The sequence below is a fragment of the Sylvia atricapilla genome, chromosome 4 (genome assembly GCF_009819655.1).
Source record: "Sylvia atricapilla isolate bSylAtr1 chromosome 4, bSylAtr1.pri, whole genome shotgun sequence".
Taxonomy (NCBI): Eukaryota; Metazoa; Chordata; class Aves; order Passeriformes; family Sylviidae; genus Sylvia; species Sylvia atricapilla.
The window spans coordinates 47,498,490-47,514,162 of NC_089143.1; the positions used below are offsets into that span (position 1 = coordinate 47,498,490).

The 15,673-nt window shown below is 35.4% G+C and overlaps 1 protein-coding gene across 4 annotated transcripts in view; it reads right to left on the minus strand.

Moving 5' to 3' along the window:
• Positions 1 to 15,673, minus strand: part of SEC24B (SEC24 homolog B, COPII coat complex component) — a 46,179-nt gene that overhangs the window by 7,822 nt on the left and 22,684 nt on the right. For all 4 annotated transcript variants that reach the window (XM_066317816.1, XM_066317812.1, XM_066317811.1 and 1 more), the window contains 15 exons: positions 13,967 to 14,148; positions 12,219 to 12,403; positions 11,075 to 11,177; positions 10,089 to 10,215; positions 9,367 to 9,476; positions 8,362 to 8,474; positions 6,870 to 6,988; positions 6,385 to 6,440; positions 5,862 to 6,068; positions 5,419 to 5,542; positions 4,639 to 4,797; positions 4,046 to 4,219; positions 3,282 to 3,392; positions 1,915 to 2,090; positions 230 to 367 (listed from right to left, as the gene is read on the minus strand). In XM_066317816.1, the coding sequence (XP_066173913.1) occupies positions 230 to 367; positions 1,915 to 2,090; positions 3,282 to 3,392; positions 4,046 to 4,219; positions 4,639 to 4,797; positions 5,419 to 5,542; positions 5,862 to 6,068; positions 6,385 to 6,440; positions 6,870 to 6,988; positions 8,362 to 8,474; positions 9,367 to 9,476; positions 10,089 to 10,215; positions 11,075 to 11,177; positions 12,219 to 12,403; positions 13,967 to 14,148 (2,084 nt within the window). The remainder of the gene's footprint in view (positions 1 to 229; positions 368 to 1,914; positions 2,091 to 3,281; positions 3,393 to 4,045; positions 4,220 to 4,638; positions 4,798 to 5,418; positions 5,543 to 5,861; positions 6,069 to 6,384; positions 6,441 to 6,869; positions 6,989 to 8,361; positions 8,475 to 9,366; positions 9,477 to 10,088; positions 10,216 to 11,074; positions 11,178 to 12,218; positions 12,404 to 13,966; positions 14,149 to 15,673) is intronic.

Genomic DNA, 15,673 nt, shown 5'->3' on the forward strand with positions numbered 1-15,673 from the left:
AAGTACTGTGGTCATTGAAACAAGATGAAGTAAAACCACAGTTCTGCGCATACCACACTATCATACTTGCAACTCAAAACTTGAAAAGAATGTTTTTCTTGGATTTTTTTATAACTTAGGGGAATGCTCCATTTGTATTACAATAGGAACATAAAATTACTGCAGCACAACACCAAATTTAATGGCCCATTAAAACTAGAAAATTCTATAACCAGGCTTCATCCATTACCTCATCAGTCAACTTGTCTATTCTGTACAAGTTGGGATGTATCATCTTCATCAAATGAACAAGAGGCTGGCTCTTCATCTGGCACATTGCATAGACACGATCATCCAAGCGTGTACTTGTGCCTGTTCTGAAGGCTTTCTGCAAGAGAATATTACTACTCAAACAAATCCTGTATTTTATGTCACATAAAAGAGTTTCAGACCTTTCAAAGTGTCAAGCAAAGATGGGAAAGCTTTTGTAAAGAAATGTATATTGTTGGTAGAATCTTAATCATAGAGCTTCAGCAAAATGTTTAAAACACAATCCAGTCCCTCCTTACTGATGAAGGAGAATAAATTTCCCCGTCAGTTTTGTCTAAAGTTTGTATGCAACTGGGCCAGCATTTCTCATTTTTGTTCCTAAGTGACACTGGCCTGTGAAACTCACCAATGCAAGCTATCACAGAAAGATACAAGACAAGCAGAGTTCAGGCAAGGTATGTATGTGCACAAGACTGACTCTGAATTTACAGTAGTAACAATTCAATGTGAAAGAAAAGCTTTGGAAGACAAACATATTTCATGTTTTACAGGAGAAACTAGACTCTCATATGATAAAATTTATTTTTTAACTCTCTCCTACTGACTTTTTCAGAACTTCTGTAGAAGCAACTGGTACACAATTGCTGCGAGAAGCAACACAGTGAAGTAAATATCATATTCTAGCTCAATGGAGAACATTCCTACAATCAAAGTTCATATTCACTTCTACAACAAAGCTAAGGACATCACTCCTTCTTGGCTGCCACAAGCATTTTGATTTTGTTTTCTCTATATCCCAGGTTTTATTAATAACCCAAACCTAAACAATTTTTCCCAGCCACTTTTGTCTTTTTCACAAATCTTGATAATAAACGGTCTGCTTATTCCCCACCATTAACTGCATTTGTTATGCAAGTATCAAAAAATCGTAATCAGTAGATTAGAGACTGAAGTAATCACTAAGCCAAAGAAAATAAATTATTATGCTTAAATCTCTTACAAGACTATATAAAGGTTTATTTGTTATAACAGAACCAAGAACTGTCAGAAACAAAAACCTTTAAGCACTGAGATTTATTCATAACAAATCCCTGCAGGAAGCTTTCCCTTTTAAGTATGATGTTCAGTAATCCAAACTAAGATATCATTAAAAAAAAAATAAAAAATAGTAGCAACTACTTTTATGTGAACTATCAACTATATCACTCAAGTTTCTACAACAAATTTCACCAAATCTCCACGGAAACTCATTTTTCTTCTTCCAACTTTAAAGTACAAAAAAATATGCATTGGAAAATACTTGTTTTTTCCTTCCCAAAATAAAAATTAAGACATACTAATAAGTAATTTCAAACAACCTTTATGGGCTACACTAATGAGCTACCAAAATCTGAGAAATGTTAATTGTAAATTATATATTTATTTTCATTGTAAAGCAGTATAAGACAAAACATAAATTCAAAATCAAGTAAACTAATAAATGGTTCAGACATTAACAATTTAAAATAAGCAGCTATAGTCATCTTCTACAAAGAAGTCCAGTCAGCACAAGAACGGTAATCCAATTTCCATAATTTTAGAGAACTGCTTGACATAGAACTGAATAATTCCTCAAATGGAACAATGAGCTAAACATCAAACAGTCATCTACTAGATCATACATACCTGTTTGAGAAGAGCCAAAATATAGAGTGGGAAGAGCTTGAGGGAATTTGGTGCTATCAGCATGGACTGCTGCAGATTTGAGGCAGTTGACATGTATGCTGCCAAGGAGTCCACCACAGCATTGACTAAGGCATCTCTTGCATCTGCAAGGCTGGATGAAACTGAGCGATCCACAGCTGGGGGGTAAGAAGCAGGGAAGAAGTTACTAGACATGGCCTCACTCATTCCCTTGAATGAATTTGAATTGTGAAAATTTTAGTTACACTTGCAGGTTATGTTTTAAGACTAAAAAAATCCCCCAAATCACATCTGTGGTCCTACATTTTTTTAGGAGTAAATTAGATGACTATCCACAGAAACTCACTTTTACAATGCTTAAAAATACAGTGTAGCTAATTTTGGCTCCCTGGCTTGTACTCTTGCAGAATTAAAATAAATTTTTAAAGCAATATACATAGTGAAGTCTAAATATTAATTTAAACCTTATACAAACAACTTAGCTATTGTTGAAATGCTGTTGCCCAACTTCCAAGATAAGATTTGGAGCAAGTAATTTTGACTTTTTTTTCCTCTCACATAAGAAATTTCTTCCCTTACTTCAGTAGCATAATTGTGATTAGTGTAAATGCAGCTTCATCTTTCTCTGCTGAGCAAGGGCTGCAAATCCTTTGGTTGGAGGAAGCCACCTGCTGGACTGAATGTGCATTTAAGAGTAGATCACAGAATGGTTTGGGACCTTAAAGAACATCTAGTTGCAACCCCAAAAGACACAGAATTACAATTTACTTCTACCTGATTTCATATTAGTATACAATATAGCACATGCTGCAGAGAGAGAAAGCAAACATTTAAAAGGACAGATCAGTCAATGAAACAGCTACTCAGACCCACAATTAAGGGGTAAGTAAAAATCCTTAACCCTGCAACAACAGGACAGAAAATCAGTATCTCAGATACACTGTTGTCAGAAATTCCCTATTAATCTCCAGCAACTCACTAAACTGAATCACTGTTTCTTAAGTAACCCTAGAATGCTGAAGTTTGAGCAAACAACAGTGATAATGATGATACAAAAATGAGGGTTTTGATCTACGTGTGTTATGGTTCTTTGTCCTTTACTAACCACCAGAGAACAAAGAAGGCTCCTTTTAAAAGACTCAAGTCAACAAAGTATTCAGAACAAGGAGTATTTCAGTTCACAGTTTCACTATAAATTTGGGTTTGTCATGTTTTGCACTCGCAGGCTTCATTTTGCCACACTCCAACCTTTTTTAATAATATCTAGGCTATGTTCACTACTTCATTGAAATGGCTGACAAAATTAAGAACATGCGAAAACCACGTACATCTTTCTGGTCTGTACTCACCCATGTTTGCTAAGAGGCACACAACTGCTTGTACATCTGCTCCTGCATACACATCAGACAGGGAACTCACTACAGGCAAGCAAAGTGTGTGCACTCGAATTCGACGCTCACCTAAGAGAAATTAGTGGAAATCACTATGCATTCTCTCCTCGTGGAAGTAAACAAATTCAGTCACTACAGCATCTCCTCCCATCTGAGATGCACCCATTCTAGAAAACATACCAGTCAAGAAATTGCTGCAACACTGTCTCCCATTCCTGTCTCAACCTGTTCAAATTATATTCCAAAGCAGCACAAATTGGTAACACAAACTAGCAAGACCCACAATATGTTTTTGATCCTATAAATGAAGTACAATGATATCCATCCCAAAACTTTGTGGCATCTTTTACCATTAGAAATTAGCTGCTATTCTTTATGCTCACCCAGTGCAGTAATTGCAGCTTGTTTCAATCCATCACAGTTCTGTGTATTTGGACAAAGTGCCTGCCAAACATGTTACTGCTTGTAACAATGGCCAGACTTTTAAGTAAGAGTCTTGCTCAATCAGCACTATGTCAGATGCAGATAAAATTTTCACATTAAAACAGTGTTTATAAGGAATGCCATTATGTGATTAACTTCAAAGTAGGCTTACTAGCTTACTAGCTCTGACAAGATTCTTTTAGGGTATAGAGCACAACAAAAGGCTACAGAACTAACTTTACAAACATTACATCATAAAAAGAAACAAAAAGCTGATGAATTAATTTGAATTCATTTACCTTTACTGGAAGTATACAAAAGAGCTGTTTGAAAACAAACCAAAGATGTGTCAGTCAGACTTTCCTCTATGGACATTTGTACTGCAAATCCAGCATCAGGATTGACATTGGCAAGGGACAGTAAATCAGTAGATCGTACAAAAAAATTCCCATGGAAAGTGTGTATTGAAAGACCTAGAAGCAGATAAAGTAATTAGGAGTAAGGTTAAAACAGCATGGAAAACTCTCACCAATAATTAAAACCTCAGCCCTCAAGCTAAGGCTGAAGGAAACAGTAAAAATTCTATTATGTAGAACCAATTACATGACATTTCAGCATGATCCTGTAGAGTTCATGGTCCATTCTGAACACTCCAAAGTGAATGATGCCCTTACAATACACAAGTCAACTTACAGTGTGTAGGCACCATCAACTAAAAAACAGAACAAAAAATCAAACACTAAAAGCTAACTTAACATAAAGGTTACTTTTTTACTTTTCAAAGAAAGAAGAGCAACATTCAATTTAATGTTGCTAAAGACTAAGCACATTCAAAATGATTGCTAACACATTTACACCAATCATTTAATTTGTATCAGTGTTTAAGAATCACCTTTTGTACATCTTATGCGCATAACTGCTTCAAATCCAATCTTTCTTGTAAGGTATCTTTTCAGGTCTTTTTGCAACTTTTCAGCCTGAGCAGGATTATGGCTACGATGGAAAGATGGATAGTAATAGATGCATCCAGCAGAATACTTGGACATGCAAGCTGTGAAGGAAGGAAAGATGCAGTCAAGAAGTAAAACTGTTACATGAAATCAGGACATAAAAACTGTGTCCAGACTTCCACAAGTCACATCTATGTTCATCTTTTCAATATCACTACATCAGTAAGACAATGAGAACTGTCCCAGACCCAGGCCAGTGAAGATAGAAATGAATGACCTCAACACATAATGACCTAATTATATACCAAGCTCAATAAGCATCGTACATTTGGCAGCTAAGATTGAAGTACTTGCAGAAATATCTAATGGTGTAGAGGCAAAATTAAGTGTATGTACAGAGACAAATCTTGGATAATTATCAAAAGATGAAAACTCTGTTCTACCCCTATAATTAAACTTCATTTATTCCTTGCCATGTTTCTGTTTCCCGTTCTTGAGAATATTTCTCATTAAAAACTTTGAAATCCGAGAATGAATTGTCTAATATCACCACTGTAATACTTCTGTGCTTTACTTCCATCAACTTCAAGGTCAATTCCTTTGCAACATGAGCTGCAATTACATTAGTGCTAAAATATTTACATGACTTAAGAATTCCTGAGGTAACGTGTTCTTCTGAAGAGAGACAACAGTGCAGAAAGAGGGAACCAGGTACTCCTTACCAAGAGAAGCTAGATCAGAATATTGTGAACTTAAGAGAAATAAATCCACAGCAGTCTGCTGGCCGGAGCAGTCCAGTGCCAACTTCTTGTAAAAGTCTGTTGCTGGACCAAGATGCTGGACGACCTTTAGTAAGTAAGTCATACAGGGAGGAGTTATGTCAACAATCATCCTTTTTAGACTTTGTGGAACAAAAGACATATTTAGCATCTGAGTAACTGAATTATGGACCAAAGGCCAAAGACAGCTCATGCACTTCAAAACAAGTAATACTACACAAACATGTATAAAGTAGTGCTCTTAAATGCATAAACATAGACATAATTAAAATTTAGTTCACTGCTATAAATGAAGACCAAGAAATTGATCTGCAGAACTATGCAAATCAGAAAGACATAGCCAGTCCTTAAGTCTTTTGAAATCAGTAGTAAGGAAAGTTTTTTACCTTTGTGCTTGACCTTTGATTGGGATCCTCTCTGGAATGCAAAAGCCCCGCTCCCAAAGACGGTAACTGAGTTTGAAACACAGAGATCCGACCACCCGTTGGAGACATCAGTTTAAATGCAGCCTGAAGAGCAGGGCCCAACGCACTGTGTGTTTCTCTTGTATTGGTGAACATATTTGGTAATGCATTCAATAGATCTTTTATCAGCTGCAGAACAGATTGAAAGGTGTTTGATGAGATTCGGCAAGCTTGAGATTTTCTGCTGTTTCTAAAAGGCTGTACTGACATGACTGAAGTGGCAGAATGGGTATCAAATATTTCAGTTCAGTTTTAACACACTAAGGGAAACAAAGTTGCAATTTAAAAAGCTATGATGTACCAACAAAATAACATGTAATACTTCCACAATGAAAAATTAGCATGGAAACTATGTATCATTAAGTTTGAATTCAAAGTTAAACAGGACTATCTGTTTTGAATATTTAACACCTTACATTTAATTATGCATTTTGAGCAACCATACCTCTTTGCTTTCATGGAGATTTACAAGTAAACTATCTGGTGTAGGCAGGAAAATATCTGTGGAGAGTATGGAAAAGCCAAAAATTATTGAAGAGAAAATAAAACTAAAATAGAACAAAACATTTCATTTCATTACATTTTAGCCCACTGCTAAAAACACCATGAAAGAGTCTACTTTTCTAATATGTGTGTTACAGCTAAATATTCCTTGCAGATAAGTAAGTAAATTATATGCAGATACATGTGTTAGAGACAGTAATACAGTCTATACAAAGCTTGTCTAATTCAAAGCAAAATTAACTACTGAATTTCACACTTTAAACATCACCTACTCTGTATTTAGTCCAAGACTATTTTTCAAAAAACAAAAAGTATTCTCAATTCAATAACACTGACCTATTACTAAATAGTTGAGAGATTCTAACCTTTGTTCTGAGAAAAAAAATAGGTTCTCAAAAATTCAGCTTCCATTTTCATTTTACTTACCATCAATATCTGAGACAATCAGCATCTGAGGCTGTGATAAACCTTCTTGCAAGTTGTAAAACTGAACAGTGCTGTCAAACGTTATGAACCCTATTCTTGTTCTTGAATCTCCAGGCAGCCTGAAGCATTAAAAATAAACTATTAAGCCCTAAATCTCTCTCTCAATACATATAGATACTTAGGGCTCCTGCTGATGTTAGCAGAAACTCAGTTCATGTGCAAAGAAGTGAAGGGAGAACATAAGAAGGGAGATGTGAAACATGAATACAGTCAATATTTCCTCAACATTTTCTGAAAAGCTGGGGCAATGATACAGTTTATAAGACCAAGTGTTGCAAATAAGCACTCACTAATATATTGATACTTTGTTCCACAAGAGAAGTTACTAAGTTAATTTAAACATTACACTGACACATGAAAGAAGGCAGCCTTCTCAGTTCTTTAACAGAAAACTGCGCTCTGCTCTGTTCTAATTCAGAACCCCCATTTACTAATGTAGTTAAGAGTACTTACAGCTTTAAACCAAAATCCAATGTCTCTACAATGCAATATATTTATTTCTCATGTGGACCATATTTCACTGGATAGCACAATACAAAATTAAACACTACATGGGATTCCTCAAGTAAAATATAAAAAAACATCATGAAGTGCTGGAAACCGTAACAGTGACCAAGAGCCATAGAGGCAAATACTGTTGTTACCATCTAGGTATATAAATGAGGTGGATGCACTGATTTTCCTGTGAACTTTGTATGGGATTTTATGAATTTTCCTAAAATAATTAAGCACGTTTCTGAGATTCTGTTGACAAAATAGCTGTGAAAAAACTGAACAAAGAAAGACAGAACTAAAAAATGGAAGCAAATTTTTTTTTAATGTATATGTTGGCTTCTTCACAAGAAAACCAAGTTTGCCAAGAAAAATTTGTAGAAAGGAATTTTCAAGGAAAGGGCTCCACACGATTAGTTGTCAAAAGGCACAAAAACAGTGAAGGTCATTAACTTTCAGTCAAAATGTACCAGGAACAATCCCACACATACTGTCCCAGTGCAAAAATAAAACCACAGAAATTGGCACAGGGTAACTGTGACCTAAAAAAACCCAAACTGACAACACAATTCAGACAGGCAGTCTTAGTCTCATGCTTACAGTGTTCCAGTTTGCAGCACCTCAGATCTTTCAGCACAAGAACCAGATAATACAACCTCTGTAATTTACTATTTTTGTCAGTGTTGGCAGGAGAGAAGAATGTAACTTAAAAATCTTTGTATAATCATCATGTCGTTAGAAGCCACAGCTAAATATTCCCTGCACATAAGAAATTAAATGATACACAGATACATAGGCAGGGAAGAAATTCCAGGCAATGGAACGTCTGCCCTTCAGGGACAAAATGTTTAGACACTTCGAAATTTCCTTCAAATTTTTCAGTTACAATTATTTCAGAACAACATGCTAGCTGATTTGAAAAGGTTATTTATACTCTTACTTGTCTAGGTTTTCCAGCAATGACTGGCAGAGTATTGTCAAATATCCAGCCTCCACTGCATTATGAGAAACATCTAAAACAAATAAATACACCGCAGGCTGAGGAGGACGAAGCTACAAAGTAAAAAAAAATAAAATAAAACCACTCAAAAATCATATTCAAAGAAATGTTAAAAATGATTAGTCATTAGAAAGGGAAGTAGGAACAGGGAATACTTAGAAAAATGCAAGGTATACATTATGCAATAAAGGTAATTTACTAAGCAGTATGCAGATAGACTTAACCACCATCCCAGTGGTTAATAACTGTCATTTGTAATAAACATAAAATTTTGTACTTCCAACAGTCAATTCAAACATGATTAAAGACACAGACTTTCGTCTTTTAAATGCCATTGTTCTTTCAGCACATGGACAATGTGATCCATGAAACAGCCTTTCTACAACTACACCCTTTCTCCAGCTATGTAACAAGCTCTGTTTATTCTCTGTTAAATGTCTGCCACAATGTTTCAATTCAAAGATAAGAGAAACATTCATTTTTGCTGCTGCTAATAATGTCATTATGAACAAGGCCTTATCCCAGGCAGACAAGACCACCACCCCAGCAATTGTAAGCTGACTCCTAAAAAGAACCACTTCTTCACAGTTACTAACTAGAAATTTGAAGCTGAATTAATTTGCTCATTATTCTATTTCCAGTGTTTCAAAACCTCCTCAAAATGAGGGAGAAAGGCAGAAATCACATTGCATCAGATTCAAATCTGATTGTGCCACATTAAACTACACTGGATGACAACACACACTGAATTACTTTTAACTCAAAAGCTTCTGACTGTTTACATCAGCCAAAACTCAAAATAGGAATTTAACTATTCTTTGGTGTTAAGAGGAGCTTCACAGAAAAATTAATACACACCACTGGATCAATATGCAACATTAATTTCAAGCACTATTATATTAATATGCAATTGCTATAGAAGTTACTATGAAAACATTTTTTTACCATATAGTCTGAAGAAGCAATGAATTCCACTGTAGAATTTTGCACCTCTGGCCGTTTGTGAGGCTCTCCATAAGACCGTGTCAGAGGATTATACATAAATTCTTCAGGAACTAATAAAAAAAATCCCCCCCAAACACAGATTATATTTTTTTGTCAGAAAATAAAAACCATTATTACAACTAAATGCAAAGTAATGTGGGCATACTTCAATAATTGCAACAGTGAAAAATTCACATTAAGGATACATAAGAGGAACATTTAAAATATCTCAAGCATATCTTTAGCATCAATGGTTCAGTAATTGGAAAGGTTTATTTTAAACAACAGATCCCCAGCTATAAAAGAGCAATTCAAGTAGAGCATTTCATGACAAGTAGCAATCTGTACTGTTTCTCATAACCTCTCGTTTGGATTGTAGCTGTCATCATGTTTCCATTTGCATATTGCAACAGCAGTCAGTGGGATTAGCTGATTACATTAGACAAGTGATCAGCATATTATGAATACGTTTTCTTCCTCTCCCTAAAGATTGCAAAACAGTATTTTGCTTAAAAAAAAAAAGCACAACACATCTGACGTAAGATGTTTTTCAAAATCTCTAGATCATTAGGACATTGTCACTCTAGTCTATGATTTAATCTAAAATATCCCATGGACTGATACGATGCAAATATTTGCAAGAGATTCTATAAATGCAAGCATGTCCTGCTACCGTCACTCACCATCATTAACTCTATAGCACAGGTTGCATTTCCACCGCCTTTGATCAATGAAAGAAACAAAAGGGTTGATGTAAGTCCTGCAGGATCTGCATCTCACTATTGTGCTTGATGTTATTACTGGTAATTGCTAAAAAGAAAACAATGAAAAACAGTCACAAAAGAACATAACACACTTTATGGAAAACATCTCTGTGCAGTACAGTTCATAAAAAGCTTCCTGAGACTACATTTTCTATCATCTTCCCCTTTAGCTGTTTAGTTCAATTTCGTAGCGTAATTATGATGTCTATTAAAAACAATCTCCCCCTGCAAACAAAAAAAACCCATTTTATTATTGTCTTAATATAATCTCAAAATCAAAGATGTAGTAAGATCTTCAATGAAGTTACTTTAAATTACAGCTACTACAGCAAAAGGAATTATGAAAGGACAACTTTGAGTGAAAATATGAAATATGATGGACAGCAAACCTTACACAAAGAACACACGTTTAATAAAAAGAAGTTATACTAGACAGTAATTCACATTTTTACATAAATGCTAATAAATCGGATTCAGAGGAGTTACTTAACAATTATGAATATAGCTTTGATCTTATATTGTGTTTATGCTCTATTGACAGCAAGTATCACGCCAGTCGCACATAGAAACTGAGCACCTCTGCAGGGGGGCTCCATAAACACCTTTACAAGATGTATCTGACACTTGTGAGTCCTACATGACAGACTGGCAATTCTTCAGAGAACCATAGGCAAGAAAAGATTTCCAACAACAAAAAAGTAACTTGAAGGGCTTCTCCTTTATGCGTTTCAATTAAGTAGCAATTTCAAGGCTTTTTTGCTCTCCTTCTCTCTAAGTCACAGACAATTTTTTGATATTTCTGTTAAACTTAGGACTTAGAGTTCATTGTATTTTGTTGTTTGAATGAAAATAGAGCAAATGCATATATAAAACAAACACACATACAAAAAAGTAAGGTACTTTACCGTTAGGTCCCTGAAGGGATGCAGCAACAAACCCAAAGGAAGCTTAGCTTTGTTTAACAAAGCCTGTGTCTGTGGAATATTTGTCAATGTACATCGAAACGAGCTCAAAGGAAATAGAAACACTATGTTAAAAATGGAATTTTAAAAGATGTTGAAAACATTGTGTTAACACCTGATTTTAAAGAACCTACTCCACAGTTAAGTAGTTCAGCAATGCAAGTATACCAAAACTACCTTGCAATTAAGAGACAGAACTGCTTTAGATACAACATTCAATGAAAACTATGTATTTTTCATTTCATGATAAAGATTCTTCCAATGAACCAATATAGCATTTAACTAGTTCTCAGAATGTACTATTTATGCAAGAAAACAGTAGAAAAAGATCCCAGATACTGAGAGAGTCAAAATCTTTTTGTTTTGTGTAACCTGAAGGGACATTAAAAAGGCCCACTGCACAAGTAATAACTGTCCAAAGTGTTCCACATGTAAGAAGGATTTCCAGGCCTTCAGTCTTCTGACTTCTCTTCTTTGGTGGGATCACACACTGTCACTACAGCAATAAGGATGCTGAGTCCCTTTGGGGCAATGAAGAATATTTATTTTGGAATTACAAATAAAATCTTTGAGGAATAGCACTCTCCATTGTACTTAGCTACATCTGACTTGGGATGGTTGATAATACTGCTTAATATTATTAGAGGTAAAAGGGTGTGTGATAGCAGAATTATCATGGTAAAATATACTTATAAATGGTTAAGTGTATTCAGGCATAATCATAATACTCTTGTGGAAAAAATCCTATGCAATATTACAAAATATTCTACAAAACATAAACATTAAGGTGTTTATTAAAATACCTGGGGTTTTTTTTTAAATGGATAAAACAAGGTGAAGATATAGAACAATTAGTAAAATACTAAGAAACCAGCTACAATCACTGCATATAATGTATTATGATGACAGGACAGTCACAATATTTGTGTAATGATTCAGAGGATAAACTTATTTTCAGTTAAAAGGAGTTTTATGAGCTCATCATTAAGATTTAAAGTTAGGAATAAGTTTAGACACTTTTTGATATTTTAAATAATTATTGCCCACTAAAAAATACAAGACACTGTCCCAGACTCAGTAAACTTACTCTGGACTGCAGTTTAATTTCCTAAGATCAGAATTCAAGTTAGGCACAGGTGCTGGAACTGAAGACACCGGTAAAATATTTCTATCATGTGTAAGGTTTACTGGTCTCAAGCTTTCTGGCTGCTGAGAATGCTGTAGACTTAATCCTCCTATGGAAGAGGACAGCTGGTTCACACCTGGATATTGCTGAAAAAGGAAAACACATGATAAACAGGTAAACACACAATGATGTTTAAATAACAACCTTCGATCTTCTTGTAGTGCCCTCCCTCCCAGACACATACTAAAAAAAAGATACAGCAGCAATTAGTAACAAACCCAAACAAACCAAAGAGTGCTGTACTGTAGAAATTTAAAAATGCGACAACAAAGGTGACACACCTTCCAAATGTCTATCATAGGACAAAATTCTAATTCAGTACACAAATCAACACTGAAGTCACACATAATCCTTCAATCTCTCCAGGCATAAGAAAACAAGTTATTAAAAAGGCTGACACAATTTCTTTCCCGCTCTCTTCTGCAATTCAACTTTTGTTACAATCAACTCTTCCAAGTTACAGACACTACCTTTAAATATTTATTTTAAATTAAAACAAAACACCATAGAAGAGGAGAAAAGGTCAGGTTGGAAGGCACCTTTGAGTTCTGGTAGTCTAACCCCTTGCTCAAGCAAGGCTAACTTAAAAGTTAGTTCAGGTTGCTCATATAGATTTATCCAGCTAAGTTTTGAAATTATCCAAGGATTGACAATTTCACAGCACCATCTGTTCTAGTACTTTCCCATTCCCATCCTGAAGAATTTTCTCTTCATATGTCCAACCAGACTTCACTTGAAGAAACTGCTCTTCTTTTACTGTGTGCTCCTGAAAAGAGCCTAACTTCATCTCACATTATAGTAAAGATGAAGCAAACTGTTTCAATTAAAAAAAATAAAATTAAATGAAACAGTTCTTCCAAGTCACATTTTACATTATGCCTGTGACAGTGAAAGCCTTACTGGATGTTACATGAAGCAAGCAATTTTGATCACCTACCACAGCAGTTTCACTATCTTTGCCAGTTGGCCCCTACTTCAGAGAGCAGGATTTGTGTATCAGGATGTTTTTTCTAGATCCCCCTCCACATATTTCCCTGCACTTCTTCAGCATTTGTGTCTTGCCTCAGTATCTGACTCTTCTTCTGTCATTGTTCTTGGGGGATTCACGTGTACAACAGGAATCAGGTGATTGTACACAATTTCTTGGGTGTTTGGAGCTATCTTTGTGAGGAAAACAGAGCAGATGTAGGCAGCCTCCTCCACTACACACAGCGAGCACAAGCTCTGCAGAGCTCTTTTATCTGGATCCTATGCCATGCCTTGCTCATAAGGTTATTTAATCCTTGAGATCACAGCCTGTAGCAGTACTCTGATACATGCTGATCAAGTACTTCCTTATGCTTCTTCATGGTTTCCTATCAATAAAGTTCAGCTCCTTCAAACATCAAACCTTAACACTGTGGAGGTTGCTAATAACAGGTAAAACAAACTTGCTAGGCCTAACTACATAGAGGCACACTTAAAACTTTCATTCAAAAGCCTTCCAATAAGTTTACAACCAGACCTACGACATCAATATTATACCTAACATCTACTGTCTCAGAAATTATAAATATATGAAATATGAAAATAAAGGGGAAATATATCACACAGAAATGGGCTTTCCAAGAATTTCTTCATGAAGTAACTTTTAAATCAAAAATACAAGCCTGTGGATAGTGCTGAAAACTAGGATGGTGTCCCGGATTACTGGGCTGCACAGGAGTAGGTGGTGTTGCATTTTGGTAGCCTGGCTGCAGTGCTGGATATCCGTAACCAAAGGGCTTAGAAGCTTTTGATGTTTGGAGGACTGATGGAGAGGGAACTGGGCTGTTGGTCACAGAACGTGTCTCTGGAAAGACAAAACAAACGCCACAGGTATTGAATATACTTATTACTTCTTTTGTAATTTAAATGTAAACTCTTAAATGCATCAAAACAACATTGCTATTTATGATTTTTTTTTTCATTATCAATCAAGTTATTTTTCTGCACTGAAAAAAGAAATTATAAAGGAAGATTACTTCAAGAATAATGACAAAGCGTGTATGGAAAGATGACTTGTGTTACTACAAACTTTAAGTAAAATCTTACTTTACAAAAAGAGACAACTTGAAAAAAAAATTGAATTTAATAAAAAGAGAACCACATTTTATTCCAATATATACATTTGATATAAACCATAAATGAGACTATTCATGCTTAGTCTCCTCTCTACCACTTCTGAAAACTGTAATAATATGTCTAGAATCATTCTGTGATTCTGATATTACTTCATGAAAAGCCATGCCTAGAGCTAGAGAATAGTCCCATTGGCATGTTTTGACAGTATTCATAATTGGTCGAGGAAAAACTAGGCATGGTCTCTTGAAATTTCAACCTGATGCAAAGTTTCTCCTATACATGCCTGCAGCACAGTTTAGCTCTGCTATTTTTAAAGGTCAAACTGAAAGTAAGACATAGACCTAATTCCACAGTGAACTCGACAGCTGTAAAGAGATAAGACTACTCTTTGGAAATGTCTACAATTGAGAGCTATGTTTCAGAAGAAATTAAGCTTCGTGAAGTCAACTGGGAAAAGTGCAAGCAAAGGAAAAAAGCACTTAAGAAACCAACTGCCAAGAAACTATGTTTGGCATGAACACTCCATGAGGGAAAAAAACTCCAGTAAAACAATAAAAAGCCACAACAGATTTAAGAAACCTAATATTGACTCTGTTTATCTTATTAAAAAAAAAAAAGGAACAAGTTATTTTTAGAATATGCCTTCAGCAGAACCAAAATGGTTAGTTATCAGGCCAGAGGTTAGAATTTGTAGTCCTGCTAGCCTCTATGTGGATAACAATACCAGCTTTCTAACTGAGAGAGATTTTACTTCAATCAGGAACACATCAAACTATGGGAAACTACTGTGACACTCCAAGGGGCCAGAACAAGGCAAACAAGGCAGGAGAGGTAGGCCCTCTAAATGAATCCAATTATTAAGATACTGGCTAAAATACTTTGAATAGCATCTTTTCCACCTGCTCTCTCTATGGCAGCTGTACAGATTTCAAGCTGTACAGATTTCAAGACCAAGCTAGTTGGCCAGTAGTTTCCTTTAGAACCAACCTGACAATCCTGGTATTTTTAGAGCTAAAAGTAAGCAAAACAGCAGCAATTTTCTTTAAATGAAGAAAAACAGAAGAAAATAACCTGATCTAAGCATCTCTGCAAGCTGATAGTGCTGGTCTCCCAAAACTTCTGTGATGTGTCAGCAACTATTATTAGCTCCTAACATCAACAACACAATCAGGCATACAGTATAATCTAGAAAAAAGATGCTGCTTTCACACTTAGCTTATTTTCAGCAGTACTCTCAATACTACAATGGAAAG